Source organism: Electrophorus electricus, chromosome 10 (assembly GCF_041902795.1).
Source record: "Electrophorus electricus isolate QZ-2024a chromosome 10, ASM4190279v1, whole genome shotgun sequence".
Taxonomy (NCBI): Eukaryota; Metazoa; Chordata; class Actinopteri; order Gymnotiformes; family Gymnotidae; genus Electrophorus; species Electrophorus electricus.
In genome coordinates this window covers 19,308,196-19,324,695 of record NC_137506.1, presented here as the reverse complement: position 1 = coordinate 19,324,695, position 16,500 = coordinate 19,308,196, and the positions used below count along the sequence as shown (strand labels likewise).

The window sequence follows — 16,500 nt, the reverse complement described above, 5'->3', positions numbered from 1 at the left end:
GTTTTTGTACTTGAGGGAAACAATCTACAGCACTGTGTAATAGGCTGCACAGAAGTACACAGCACTCTCATTCACTGTAAGACTATTAATGGTCAAAGAGCCATTGTTTCTTCCATCTCCACTCAGTTCTATCTTCCTTTCAAATTCTGCCTCTTGGTTTGAGTTGTCAGTGAAGAGGTACCCCATGAGCTTAAAGCCTGTGTTCTGGCTGTGTTTGTACCACAGTATTCAATCATAACCATTTAAAGTATGAGCGCATTTGATCTCAGCGGTCTCTTCTTGGTTCTTTATGAGATCAGGAGGATACTGGATTACAGTACAAAGAGTGAATCCTGTGGAGAGAAAAGGATTGCTTAAGTGTACAAATTTACAGCCCATGCTGCTGGAGGTCATGAAAACAAACAAAAAAGAAATAGACTTCTGCATTACATATATTTACCATATATGTATATAACAATATTATTTTAGAAAGTGCAGAGAAAACAGTATTCATGATGACATTCATAAAAACAGTATTCATCTGACATCACCCCTCTTTTGTGGTGGCACCACTCTTATTTAAGGATGACGTGTGTGTGTGTGTGTGTGTTTGTGTGTGTGTGTGTATGTATGTATATATATATATATATATATATATATATATATATATATATATATATATATATATATATATATATATATATATATATATATATATATATATAAAGTACATGTAAGGAAAAATGACCTTTTTTGATGATGTCTATCAAACAAAAACAGCATGTTCAAAGAAAAATAACCTTTTTTGATGATGTCTATCAAACAAAAACAGCATGTTCAAAAACTGATCAATATTTGTAGACAATATATATAATTAGAATTTCATACTGTTTTATATATATATATATATATATATATATATATATATATATATATATATATATATATATATATATATATATATTTATTTATTTATGTGTGTGTATATATATATATATATATATATATATATATATATATATATATATATATATATATATATATATATATGAAATTCTAACTGTACTTTGCAAAAGTCTTAGGCCACCATTACATTTGTTGTTTTAGCAATACCATATATAATTATTTCTCAGTCTATTAAGATATCAACAGAAAATGCACAAAATGTGTGTACAGAATAAATGCTTTCTACAGGCTAAAGGCAGTATTTAGTGTGATTTCCCTTGGCATTAAGCACTTGAACTCTTATGGGGAGTCCTGACGTCTTGAAACTCTTGAGACTTTGAAGTAATCTTCTGGTACCATTGTATTCAGGTTCTATTCCATTTATGTTTAAGAGAGCCAGGTTCCTGCTGTTGCTCAGGCAAAAGTGGAGGTCACACTAAACACTTGCCACTGTAGCCTCATTTTTTAAATGTTTTAATACTGCATACTATTTTCCTGTATTTTCTGGTTGTATTCTAATAAAGATACTGAGAAATAATTATATATGGTCATCATACCATTTGTAAAACAACAAACCTAATGGTGGCCTAGGAGCTTTCCACAGAATTATATATTTTTTAAGTGTGCGAGAGATAAACTGCTTAAAATGTGGGGTTCTGGATGTGTCATTTAAATTTTAAAGACACAACGGAGAGAGATGAGAAAATCCATCTTATGTCAACCACCTGTTTAATCAGATAAATGTCACAACACTACTACCTACAGTAGTCATCATTGTCGTCATCTTGATCTCTCATTTATTTGATTTGCTTGACAGTGTTGCCTTTGGCTTACTGCTGAGCTTTTTCAGTTTCACCTGATGTTGGACTTCCCTTCTGCTGCTGGTTGGCCAGTACTGTGTCTAATCTATTGATGAAGGAGATGACTGTCTCAGGGCTATATGACAGTTCCTTTATCTTCCCCAGCTATCATGTCAATCCCTTTGGCATAGCCATGGAAATGCCCCTACAAGAATGGGACCTCCCTATTTCCACACAGCTCCACTAGAAATTATACAGCCAGTCCTGTTCTTTCTGAGCCTCAGTCGCCATCCTCATGCATCACACCCACCACTCTACCTGTTTCCACATTTCTGCCAGCATGAAAATGTATGCCAGGTTATATTGAGCACCATACAAAACACCGCTGGATTATAAAATACTCCAGCAGTGAAATGGCATTGATGCTGGCCATTAGCATTATTATACCATTATTAAAATACTTTGAAATCATAAATACAATAAATGCTATAATTTTTAGATAAAGATTACTTTTATTTCTTTGAGATTGATCAGTACTTTAGATTTCTGACATTAGTTTGTTGTCAGTTCATTTTTTATGTTCTATGGAATAAAAGCCTTTCATGGAGTAGGAGAAAATTATAATAACTATGTCAGAAAACACATAATACAACACATCTGTGGGTCTATGAATTATCAAACTGATTGTTTTAGTTTGGAAAAAAATTGTTTGAATGGTCCTGAAACACTTCCTCTGCGTCTCTGTTGATAGCCATCACTAACTTCATATCATCTTAACACTGTTCAACAGAAATATACCATATGGTTCATGGGATTTATAATTTGAGATAGTAAGATCAGTAATGTAACATGAAGGAAATTGTCCCATAAAGTGATCTTTCCCTCAGTTGTTTGTTTGGCCTTCACTGTACAGAATGCAACTCCATAAACATGTCACTTTTATTAATATTATAATTTATAAAGTTACACTAAGATTGGACTTAATGTAAATGTTCTTCTTGGCTTGTGCTTCAGGAACACAGATATAGGAAGAGGGCTGTCCATGTTCCTGCAGGCTCCCTGGTGGCTGCTGAAGCCAAGCCGGGACAGTCCCATCCAAGTGAACCAAATACAAACTTGTGTGTCATCTTAAACTTTATTGTTTAAAATCAGTTGTCTGTTTGCCACTTGTTGTATTATTAGAATGTTAAAGACACTTTTAATAATATTTTAATTGTTAATATTGCACAAATATTGTATATGACGTACCAAATTTGTAGAATTTAGCAGAATGCAGAATTTGTGAATTTAGAAATTTAACACATTTACACCTTTTCATTGGGACTCTCTGTTTGAGTAGCATTAACAAACTATCCATTTGTCCATAAGAAAATGTGAGAATCTGTACCTATAATGAGAATGTGAGAAGTACCTATAATGTGTGATGTGAAGTCTGATCTTGGATGCCATCATTCTGGACAAGTTGTAGGCCTACTGAAACTATTAAAAAATCAGAAACAAATTTACCTCAAAGACCGAAATGCCATAAATTAGTTTTATCACACTTCCTCTATTGGCTGTTCTCCAAGATATGCATGCACACAGGGTGTTTTTGTACAGCCCTGCCCTAAAGTTGTAACACTGTGTTCTTTCACAGCACAGAAATACATTGTACTGTCAGTAAAATCCAGATTTTTAACTGTAAGGGAGCCACTCTCAGGAACCATTTTACTGGCTAAGAATTTACTCTCACTAAATTCATTTCCAAACTCTGGCTTTGTCCTATAGCTGGCTGTGAAGACAATGAGCTTCATAGTTTCTCCTTGGTGCTGGCGGTACCAGTACATCTGACTGTAAGTTGTACCCTTGGTATGACTGCAGTTAATTGTGGCAGATTTTCCAATTTCACCCCAGCGTACATCAGGCTGATTGATATCATTTGTCCCTGCAACACCTGTGAATAAACAGCAAATAAACTTAAAGTCCAAGAATTACTTCCCTCTATTTATAATTCTGTTCAGTACACACATACACATTTTAGCAGTGTCATTGTAGAAATGGCTGTCATACAATTTTAAGCTTTTTTGTTACCTTTGACCCAGTATACTGTCTTGATTACTATTATACTGATTCTCATCATGTTGACTCTTGATAAAGTTCATAATGACATAATGACATAATTTCCTCTAAAATCTCTTCATCTTAGAAGTGTAGATATTTAACAGCTCTTTTCGCAATAATTTCTGCACAAGAACAGGTCTTGTCAATTTATTGTCATGGAAAGGAAGTTAGAATTTAAACCTCTTTAATTCACTTTATTATAGAAAAGTCTCTATTTGTGTAAAGCAAGACAAATCAGCAATCAAAAATTATGCTGCCAATTTGAATGTGCCGAATCTCCTTGCTAGAAGCATACCAGCTTCAGGTGAATCTGAGTTGAAACTGAAATTAATGTATTGTTATCCACAACCTAATTTTATGAGATCTGGTTGTTCATATGATGCTCTGTATACATACCAACCCTGAAAATATACTTTAATGTACTCAGATAGTAGTTGCGCATTTGTTAAGCTGTGAAAGATGAGGGTTTTTGTAGAAGAAAACAGAGGACTGTAGCACTGTGCATCTTTGCTGCACAGAAATAAACTGCACTGTCATTTGGCTCCAGATTTTTAATTGTAAGTGTACTGTTATTTTGCCCATTTCCATCCAACTCAATCTTGTTTTTCAGGGCCTCTTCTGGATTTTTCAAATTCATATTTAAATATCCAAGAAGATACAGCTGATTGTTTGTAGACTGTTTATACCAGAGAATGAAGTCAAAGTCTTGTATAGCATGAGAACAGTAAAGATCTGTTGAATCTAACTTATTCTTGATCAAATCTGGTGGAGTCTGATAAACATTTTTCACGTCACTAGAAGAACAGTCTGTGAAAAACAGAATATGAATATTTCACTATGTAATGCATAGTTCAATATACATGCTATATATGAACATTATCATCTATTTCTACACTAATTACATAGCATGTTTATGACAATGCATTAACATTTCAAATAAAACATGGTTTTTGGATTACCTGTAAGGGAGATAAAAAAGGCAGTAAATATGATGAGAATGTCAAGCATCTTGGCTCTTCTGAGTCTTACTGTTATCATCTGCATTATCTGCTAAACTTTTGCACTATGCAAACATGCAAAACATCCTCATAAATTGGCCAAACTACACCTTTGATGTGAGCTGAGTGACGAATAGTGGTGCATGATGTATAGTCACAGTTCATGGGTCATGTGAGTCAGGGCTGTAAGGAATGCAGCTGTTGTTGGTGAAGGCAGGTGTGGATGTCATCCAGTACTAATTGTGGTAATGGTGGTTACAGAATCGTAACCACTATCAATACCGTATTGAAGGGGACCTTATATGAACTTAATACCATCTAAACCTAAAGCATCTGTTTTTTCCTCAATATAATTTTTTATAAGTAGCACTTTTATATTATCATTTATTTATTGCATTTATATTTTTATGACCTTTGTTCCAGCTTTTGTAACACATTTTGTATTACCTTTCCTATTAAATATGCTATTTAAATAAACATGCCTTAAATGTGGGCATCAATTTCTTATCATGGTAACAACTGTGCTCCAATAACAGTTAAATACATGCACCTACATACACACACACACACACACACACACACACACACACACACACACACACACACACACACACACACACACACACACACACACACACACACACACACTGTTTTTGTACAACTCTGCCCTGTGGTTATGACAATGTGTTTACTCACAGCGCAGATATACATTGCACTGTCAGTAGAATCCAGGTCATTCACTATCAGAAAGCCACTGTCAGGAACTGTCTGTTCTGCTGAGTATTTTTTATTTTTGTTAAAATTTCCAAAGTCTAAGGTGCCAAAGCTAGTCATGTACACAATGAGCTCCATACTCTCCCCTTGGTGCTGACGGTAAAAGTACATATGGTTAAAAGTTGAACCCTTGGTGTGTTTGCAATTCAGTGTGGCGTTTTGGCCAGATTCTCCCCAGAGTGAATCAGGCTGAAAGATATCCCTTGCCCTCGTAACAGCTGGAAACAATAAACAATCAGATCAATCCGACTGCAGAAGTTACTTCCCCATTGGTTGTAGTCTTGTTAAATATGCATTAAATCAATATTGTTATCTCTATTGTTATTGCTAACTCTAATAGTACAGATACTTTTTTGCTGGTTACCATGGATCCAGTGCAGTAACTGAATCAGTGATATAATGTTCCTGAACATTTGCATTTTGACTCTTGATCTACTACAGAGTATAATGTGCAGGACTATGATGTGCAAGATGTTGTTGTGGGGACAAGATGTGACATCATAAAGTAGTGGGTATAGTAATATCTCCACCCACAGAGACGGTAAAGAAATTACATTATACAAACACACCACTCCTTTACAACACCTATAGATAAACAGTTAACAAAGTGTCATTATAAGAGCTATTTCCTTACAGTCCATTGTTTTGTTTCAGTCACTCTAAGCTGAAGTCATTTTTAACAATTGGGCATAGAATATGATATGCGTAAAAATGTGATAAGCCCCATATGGTAAAGTGCAGCAGTAAATCTTTACAAGAATTTACATATGAATGATGAGCTTGATCAAGAACAGCTTGAAAGATGTATGTTGCTATGGCACAAAAATCAAAATCCAACAGACTGTTGATATTGCTGACTAGAGAAAACAAATGTAAAATGTGATTTCATAATTCAAGTGGTTTTAGATACAACATTGCCCCCTCTTGTTTAAATACCAAACTGCACTAGAGAGAGCAGATTGTAAGAACATTTAAGACACATGCAATGTCATGATTGTCCCTTTACTAGCATCCTGTCGTCATGGTTACCCTGTCTCCTGTCTTTATTTTGCTTTGCTTCCAGGTTGCTCCAACCCTCGTGTAAGTTTCCACACCTGATTTGAATCACCCATGTCTTGTTTAATGCTTATTATACTATGTGTTTGATGTGTGTGTGTGTGTGTGTGTATATATATATATATATATATATATATATATATATATATATATATATACACGTGTTTGTGTAGTCTACACACTGGTCATTGTTATTCCATGCCTCTTTTGTGTGTGCGTTAAACCTGTTATATATGTTTATCCATGCCTCCTTTATGTTTGCTTGTTTTATTTATGTTAATAACACTTCTTCTGTAAGTCTAGTTATTTTGTTATAGCATGTTATCTGTTGTGTTTTTTATTTCCGGACTTGGACTGTGATATTAACCCTGATTTTGGGTGGGGCCTTTATGAAATGTGTTCTCAATTTTGATGTAGCTTAGTTTCCTTCTTTTTAAATAAGAATATAAAAAACACTATTTGTGGATGTCTTCAGAGGGTCTTCCATTTTGTGCTAACTTACTGAACAGGAATACTGTCAGAACAATCTTACTCCCAGGAAAAGTAAGTGAAAATGTGTTTTCTTTGCATTTTTGAAATTATGTCCAAAGTGGGAAAGCACAAGGATAAGAGAAGAGAAAGCAAATAGGGTGTTTTTGTACAGCCCTGCCCTAAAGTTGTAACACTGTGTTCTTTCACAGCACAGAAATACATTGCACTGTCAGTAAAATCCAGATCTTTTACAGTAAGGGACCCACTGTCAGGGACTGTTTTATTGGCTAAGAATTTACTCTCACTAAATTCATTTCCAAACTCTGGCTTTTTGCTATAGCTGGATGTGAAGACAATGAGCTTCATAGTTTCTCCTTGGTGCTGGCGGTACCAGTACATCTGATAATATGTTGCACCCTTGGTATGACTGCAGTTAATTGTGGCGGATTTTCCCAATTCAGACCAGAGTACATCAGGCTGATTGACATCATTTGCCCCTGCAACACCTGTGGATAAACAGCACATAAGCCTAAACTGTAAGAGTTACTTTCCCACTGTTTCTAATTCTGTCCAGTATGCACATACACATCATTAGCAGTTTTATTGTAGAAAAAGCTGTCATACAATTGTAAGGTCTTTTTTTGTTACCTTTGATCCAGTACACTGTCTTGATTACTATTATAATGATTCTCATCATGTTGACTGACTCTTGGTAAAGTTTAAACTGACTTACACATATTGAAAATCTGACTATATAAACAGGATATGACATCATAAGGTAACGATTTCATCCACACCTTACCTATAGAGGCAGGATGAAAACATGGCAACCAAATACAAGCACATCCATTGCTATGAAGACAATGAGCTTCAAAGCTTCTCTTTGCTGCTCATCTTAATTAGTGTGATGAGGAGCTCAAACTCTGTTCATTAGTGCGGAGAGGAGCCCCCCTGTTGGTTTTCCTAATTACCACCATCAGCACACGTTTTTCTGTTCAGCAGTTCATCAGGTCAATGGTAGGTTGTAGCACACTGCCTCCATTGGCTGCTCTCTGTTTGTGTGATACACATGCATACATGCAGGGTGTTTTTGTACATCTCTTCTTTAGAGCTAGTGTACTGTGTTGTTTCACCATGAAATACACTGCATTGTCAGTAGAATCCAGATTTTTCTGTTTTATTGGTTGAAATCTTTTTCTCATTAAATTCATTTCCAAACTCTGGCTGTTTGAAACAGGTGTTTGTGAAGATAATGACTGAAGTGTTCGAAAAATTCTGACCTATAATGAGACATGATGTGGAAGTGGGATGCCTAGGCGAGTATCTGTAATGATAAGGTGTTTATTTACAATACAAACAAAACCGAAACCAAAAACATGATGAACAGAACAAAACACACTAAACAGCAACAACATAGGTACCAACAGATCAAGGAAGCACTCAGATATTGTGTTATGTGTGGTATACACACGGTCAAACACTCAAACACTGACAACGGACAACAGAACAATAGGGGTTTAAATATGAGTGCTAACAGTGAACATAACTACGATCAGGTGTGACGTACAATTAATACGGTAGGGGCGTGACGATGGACAAAACACACACAAACACACCTATACACACACACACACACACACACACACACACACACAGGGAGGAGTCTAGGAGAGTGGGGGTGTGCCGTGACATAATCCTTTTGATTTTTCTGAAGTGCATAATGACTTAAACAGTAATCATTCAGGCTATAGCTGTACAGAATATGACACCATAAAACAATAGTCATAGCCAGGTACTGTGGCCTGTCTTTATCTATAGAGGAAGAAAGCATGTTTTTCTATTGTGTTTTAATAGCTTAAATCACTTATTATTAAATTCCTTATTTTTTATTTCTGCAGTTTACTTATTATCCACACTAATGTTGAAAACAGAAACAGTAACAAAACAAAATATAAAGTACAGTAACTAAATGAAGTACAAACAATAGTTAATACTTTAACATGAGTATTATTATTATTATTATTATTATTATTATTATTATTATGAGTATACATGAGTATTATTATTTCTTGTTCCCATGCTCGTGAAGCCCACAGTTGAGCATTCTCTGCCAGATCAGCATGCGTTGCCTCAATACTGTAGCTGCTGCGATTGCTCTGCTCACACATGGTTTCCTCTTATTCCCTCACTTATTTTTTCACTCATGTTGTTTTGTTTAATTTTAGATAGTTGATAAGTCATGTCCAGACCAAATATGGTCCAGAGTTGGCGATAGATGAATGTCTAATTTTAGATCTGCATATCATATCATGTCTGAACATGTTGAACTTGCTATATCATTTATAAATTTCCACTGACTCAATTATTTTGTTCTCTATATATACTCCTGTATCTCTGAATAAAGCATGCGTGCTTCTCAGCATCTCTGACTCAGTGTCATTCTTGTTCTGAGAAACACGCCCCAGGGCCTTGAAGAGAAACAAACATACACAGGCGAGATCTGATGGTGGGACCAGAGGGACAGATTAAGGAAAATAGGGAATTTTTCCTTACACAGGGGATGCAAAATAAAACACCAGAGCAAAAAGGGAACTGAGGTGATGTGCAATATGCAATACACCTCCATTTCAATGTACAAAAGTGGCTGTGTCAATATACTTCATTATTGACATAACCACTTATATATGTATTTGCAAATATATAATTTTGTGCACATCTTGCAAGAAAGCTTGATTAAGTCTTATTATGTCATATTATTTTGTCATGAGAATTTTATATGGTCTTGGGACATGTCCTTCAAACACAGTATATGTTCATTTCCTATGAGCACCTTCAGCAGGAATTTGTTGATTTATAGGAATTATCAATAGGGAAAGCAAGAGCCATGACAGAACACAGTGCTGTGGAAAGCCAAAGTTTGCCAGAACTATGAAAAATTATTGAGAAATTTGAGTGCATGTAGCACAGCACATGAAAGGTTGCACAGAAGTACATCACAACCTAAACCAGATATCTAAAAAATATGCTACCACTTATCCCTGTCACTCTAGAACAGCTTAGAGAAGCCAAATACTTCACCAAATTAGACATCTGTAGTGCATACAACCTGATACGTATAAAAAAAGGAAATGAGTGGAAGTCACTATGAATATAAAGTTATGCCTTACGGTCTCAGTGTAACACCATCTGTCTTTAAAGAATTTATCAATGACACCCTTCGTGAATACAAAGGAAAGGACATGATAGCGTACATCGATGGCATCCTCATATACTAACGGGATCTGGAGACACATGTATGACACATCCATTCTATTTTGAAGAAACTCCTGGACAATGGACTGTTTGTAAAAGGAGAAAAATGTGAATTCCATCTTACTACTACAACCTTCTTGGGATATGTAATCAGCCAGAGTGGTATCACCATGGATGACCATAAGATAGAGGCCATTCTCACTTGGCCCACACCCACCACAGTCAAGAAGCTCCAGAGCTTCCTTGGCTTTGCAAACTTCTACCAATGTTTCATTAGGAACTTCAGCAGCATAGCAGCTCCTTTTACAGCCCTCCTACAAGGAGCAGCAACCAAGCACCGCTGGAATCAAGAGTCAGAGCAAGCATTCAGACAATTAAAAGAAGTATTTAACACTGCTCCCCTTCTTCGACATCCTGATCTGTCAATCCTGTTTGTGGTAGAGGTAGACACCTCAAACATAGGTGTAGGGGCTGTTTTATCTCAGAGACATGATGCATCCAAACTACACCCCATGGCGTATTTTTCCCGTAAACGGTCCCTGGCTGAACATAACTATGGAATAGGAGAACATGAACTATTACCCATAAAACTGGCTTAAGAGGAATGGAGGCACTGGTTAGAGGGGGCTAACCATCCTTTTTTAGTGATTACCGATCACTGGATTGTAGAACATATGCGGGCAGCCAAATGTTTGAACCCTCGTCTCGTCCATTGGGCGTTGTTCTTTTCTAGATTTCATTTCAAGATTATGTATCATCTGGGGTCCCACAATGCGAAAGCTGATGCCCTGTCCCGCATTCACCTAGGGGAAATGGAGGAGGAATCCGACACCCAGGAAACCATCCTTCCAACCTGGGTGCATCTGGAATCTATACGATGGGAGATAGAGATAGAATCGAGCAAGCCTCACAAAGCACCATCATCCCAATCAAATGTCCTGCAGGGAGACATTATGTACCGGCACCATGCCAGGATTGGCTATTAACCTGGGCTCATTCTTCCCTTCTCATTCTACTGCTCATCCTGGTGAAATGCGCACTCAACAGCTCCTGGCTAGCCGTTATCAGTGGGAGACTATCACAAGCAGCATACACAGGCATGTTTCTTCCTGTTCTGTGCACAACCAAAGCAAAATCCCTAAGAGCATTGATTTCATCACTGACCTACCCTGCTCAAATGGCAATACTACTATACTTACAGTAGTAGACCGATTCTCTCGTGGCATAAGATCCTGTTGGACTGGGGACCTCAAGTCATGTCCCGTGTGTGGTCAGCTTTTTTTGAACATATAGGAGTAGCCATTAGTCTTACGTCCGGTTATCACTCACAGTCTAACAGTCAATGTGAATGGACAAATCAAGAACTAAGCAAGTTCCTGTATTGTTTTTGTATGAACAATCCCTCAGACTGGTCCACATTCCTTCTGTGGGTGGAAATGGCCCAAAACTCTCTCACGAATTCCTCTACTGACATAACACCTTTTGAGTGCTTCCTAGGTTATCAGCCCCCAATGGCCCCATCGACCTGAATCACAGCTGATAACCCCAATGTGCACGAATGGATGCAATGCAGCGAGAAGGTATGGGAGGAGACGCATCAGTGAATTGAACATGTACTCCAACGATATAAAGTAGCAGATAGACACAGAGGAACTACTCCTGCATAGCAGCCTGGAGACCTTGTATGGCTCTCTATGCAGGATTTCCGTAAACCAGGTTCCTGTGGCAAACTGGGTCCTAAGTATATTAGTCCCTTCGAAGTATGTAAAAACATTAATTAAGTGGTTTACCAACTCAATCCGCCTGCACATTACTGTATCTTTAGGTCATTTTATGGCTCGCTTCTCAAGCCTGTTGTTCCAGGTCCTTTGGATGAGGTGTCTCCTGATGACAACTCCACCTGAGTAATGCTTAAAGAACAAAGAAATTGTGTTACTCACTTATGAACTGTTTCATATTTGTTAAATAACAAGCAAGTTTTGAGACCAAGAGTATTAAACTTGTTAGTTTGAGCAAAGCTTGGAACATTGTGATTGCAAAACAAATCTAGCTGACATGAAAGAATACAATGATCTACCATTGCATTATGTTTAATCTCATTCTCAGACATTTGGAGAAGCACATGACATAAAGAAAGTGTGCACACATAATCAGACAGGTATTTAAAGAGAACCACCCAAGCTTTGGTGTATTCTATACAATATTATGTAATAAAATGTATTAAATTACTGAATCTTTGGAGTAAATTATATATGATTTTTCAGTATATCTATATCTAAGCCTATTAAGCATAGAGGGACCGACTTTGAAGGAAAGTAGAATCATATTTATGCTTTCATGATAAATAATGATTACAACTAGGTAACAACCAGTGATGAGAGTGAGGCAGACAGACAAGACCTAATTAGGAAGATTGGAACCCCCCCACCCCCCTTTTAATTCTAACCATGAGAATAATCTAAAATGTGACATCACAATTTAAGGTGGTTCAGATACATCACCTTATCTAAGTTTAGGTATCAAACTGCACAGGAGAATCCATAAGGTCATAAAATGAGATGAGCTCCCTGATTTTGCTAATCATTATTTATTCTGACTACTATTACAGCTACATTAAAAAGTCCCACATATCTAGAAGAACAAATAATTTCATTAAAAAACAAAACACAAATGCTGTTGACTTATATTGATCTTTGACATTTATATAGTCTTAAAACAGTTAAAGTAACCATTACAGACTGTCCACAAAGATAAGACAAACATAATTTGATACATCACCAGCTCTAATCATCATCTCTAAACAAATTATCTCTAAACATCTTTAAAAAACTATAAATACTGGTGATTGTAAATTTGTACACACAGCAATGTCATCCATTATGCCATGTTCAAAGAACCAGACACGCAGCTAGATTTAAAATAATTAGCATTTAAAGTTCTGCAGTCTCAGCTGAAGTCAACTGGAACATGAGATATAACATCACATTCATGTCTTACAATAGCATATATATCTTCATGTAAGGTGTAGGCTAAAGCATGATTATGACTTTTAAATTATTTTTTATATATTGATTTGACATTCCTAAGATACCGTTTAAACTACTTAAAAGTAATAATCTTTGTATATTTTTTCATATACTTTAACACACACACACACACACACACACACACACACACACACACACACATACATTCACCTATATTGAAAACTTTGCAATCTCTACACCGAATAAGAACTTACATTCTGCGGTATCAGCTGAAGTGTTTTCTTTTTCGTTTTCCTATTTTTGACAATTGGACACAGAATATGACACCTGACTTCTTTGAAATTTAGTGAATATATTAATCAGTGAGTGATTCCAAAAAGTAGCAAAGTGAAATATAGAAATATGTGATTTCAAAAACATCCATGGATATTTAAGGGTTAAAGTTTGAGCAATTTCATTCTTTCCTGAAAAATAAAATAAATAAATAAAAAATCTAACTGGTACTGTACCAGTGATTGTAAGGAATTAGAGCTGATTGGCACTGTGGAAGGTAATGATATCTCACACTTGTCATGCACAATTTTTCTATTTTGTTTACTCTGAAAATATTCCAGTGCTTCAGTGTGTATGATAATGTTACATAAGCATTCACCATGATCAGCTCCTCAAATAACATACCTGTCAAATATAACTGTACAGCCATATTTTAAATATAATTATGAGGGCAGAGTTCAAACTGAGTAGCTAGATTTGTAGAGTCACAATGCCCTCTTCAGGTGGCATACACATCCAAACAAATATGTAATCTTTTATTGCTATACTTCTGGGTTATTTTCATTGGTGTGTATTAATACCATGCCTAAACCTAATACCATCTAAACCTAAACCATAGCTTAAATCTTTTTTTTTTTTCCTCAATATGACTTTTTATAATTATAATTTAATATTAGCATTTATTTATTGCATTTATTTGTTTACAACCTTCAAAAAATATAATATTCAATTCAAATAAATGCCTTAAATGTGGGCACCAATTTCTCATCCACATCATTCACTGCCAGGAAGCCACTCTCTGGAACTGTTTGCTGAAATTGGTTTGCTGAAATTTTTTTTGTTTTGTTTATATTTGCAAAGTCTAAAGTGCCAAAGCTGGTCACATACACTATGAGCTCAATACTCTCCCCATGATGCTGACGGTACCAGTACATGCCTTTGAAAGTTGAACCCTTGGTGTGTTTGCAATTCATTATGGCTTTTTGGCTCGATTCTCCCCAGAGTGTATTGGGCTGAAAGATAACACTCGCCCTTCGTAACAGCTGGAAACAATAAACAATCAGTTCAATCCGACTGCAGAAGTTACTTCCCCATTGGTTGCAGTCTTGTTAAGCATGCATTAAATCAATATTGTTATCTCTATGGTTACTGTTAACTATAATAGTACAGATGCTTTTTTTTTTTTTTTTGGTTACAATGGATCCAGTGCAGTAACTGAATCGGTGATATAATGTTCCTGAACATGTGCATTTTGATGTATGTTGCAATGGCACAAAATCACTTTCCAATGGACTGCTGATACTGCTGACTAGATAAATCAAATGTAAAATGTTTCATAGTTCTAGGGGTTTTAAATGCAACATTGCCTCCTCTTGTTTAATTACAAACTGCACTACAGAAAGCAGATCATAAAATCATTTAAGACACAAGTGTTGTCATGATTGGACCCTCCCTAGCATTTTGTTATCATGGTTACCCTGTCTCCTGTCTTTATTTTGCTTTGCTTCTGTGTTGTTCAACCCCTTGTTTAAGTCCCCCCCCCCCCCCCCTTGATTTGAATCACCTGTGTCTTGTTGTGTTAATATAACTTCTTCTGTAAGTCAAGTTATTTTGTTATAGCCTGTTTTCTGTTGTGTTTTACAATGTATTTTTGGACTCTCTGTGTTGGCTCTCTGACCTTGGACTCTGATATCGACCCTGATTTTGGATGGGACCTTTATGAAGTGTGTTCTCTATCTTGATGTAGCCTATTTTCCTTCATTTTAACTAAGAATATAAAACCACTAGTTGTGAATGTCTTCACAGGGGGAAAGCACAAGGGTATGATGAAAAGAGAAGATAAAGAGTAATATAATTAATATTGCCCGAAAAGTGCCAAATAAATAATACAGAATAATAAGAGAATAATATAAATATAATATATATTAAAAATTACAATGATCTTGGATATCTAAGGTTTAGAATTTGTGAATTTAGCAATTTAACACATTTGTTCTTTCTCATTAGGACTCACTGTTCCAGTAATATTAACAAACTATACATATATTTCATAAGGAAATAATGTTAGAACCTGTAACTTAGAGAATCTTTCACATTTCTGGGTTTATTTTACTATTGGGAAATTATTACAGTATTGGGTTATATATACCACAATGCCTCTATTGGCTGTTCTCCAAGACATGCATGCACACAGGGTGTTTTTGTACAGCGCTGCCCTAAAGTTATAACACTGTGTTGGCTCACAGCGCAAAAATACACTGCACTGTCAGTAATATCCAGATCTTTTACAGTAAGGGACCCACTCTCAGGGACTGTTTTATTGGCTAAGAATTTACTCTCACTAAATTCATTTCCAAACTCTGGCTTTTTGCCATAGCTGGATGTGAAGACAATGAGCTTCATAGTTTCTCCTTGGTGCTGGCGGTACCAGTACATCTGAATGTAAATTGCACCCTTGGTATGACTGCAGTTAATTGTGGCAGATTTTCCAATTTCAGCCCAGAGTACATCAGGCTGATTGACATCATTTGCACCTACAACACCTGTGGATAAACAGCACATAAACTTAAACTCTAAGAATTACTTCCTACTATTTATAATTCTGTTTAGTATGCACATAAATGTTTTTAGCAGTTTCACTGTAGAAATGGCTGTCATACAATTTTGCTTTTTTGTTACCTTTCATCAAGTACACTGTCTTGATTACAATTACAATGATTCTCATCATGTTGACGCTTGGTAAAGTTTATACTGACTTACATATATTGAAAATCTGACTATAGAAACAGGATATGACATCATAAAATAATTGTCATAGCCAGGTGCTGTGGCCCCACCTTAATTATAGAGGAAAAAAACAAGCTT

At 36.0% G+C, this 16,500-nt stretch overlaps 1 gene segment (V, D, J or C); it reads right to left on the bottom strand.

Moving 5' to 3' along the window:
* Positions 1-3,262: 3,262 nt before the first annotated feature.
* On the bottom strand, positions 3,263-3,843 carry LOC145659415 (T cell receptor beta variable 29-1-like). The segment is given in 2 exon segments: positions 3,263-3,657; positions 3,795-3,843. Coding segments are annotated over 2 exon segments (444 nt in total).
* Positions 3,844-16,500: the final 12,657 nt, after the last annotated feature.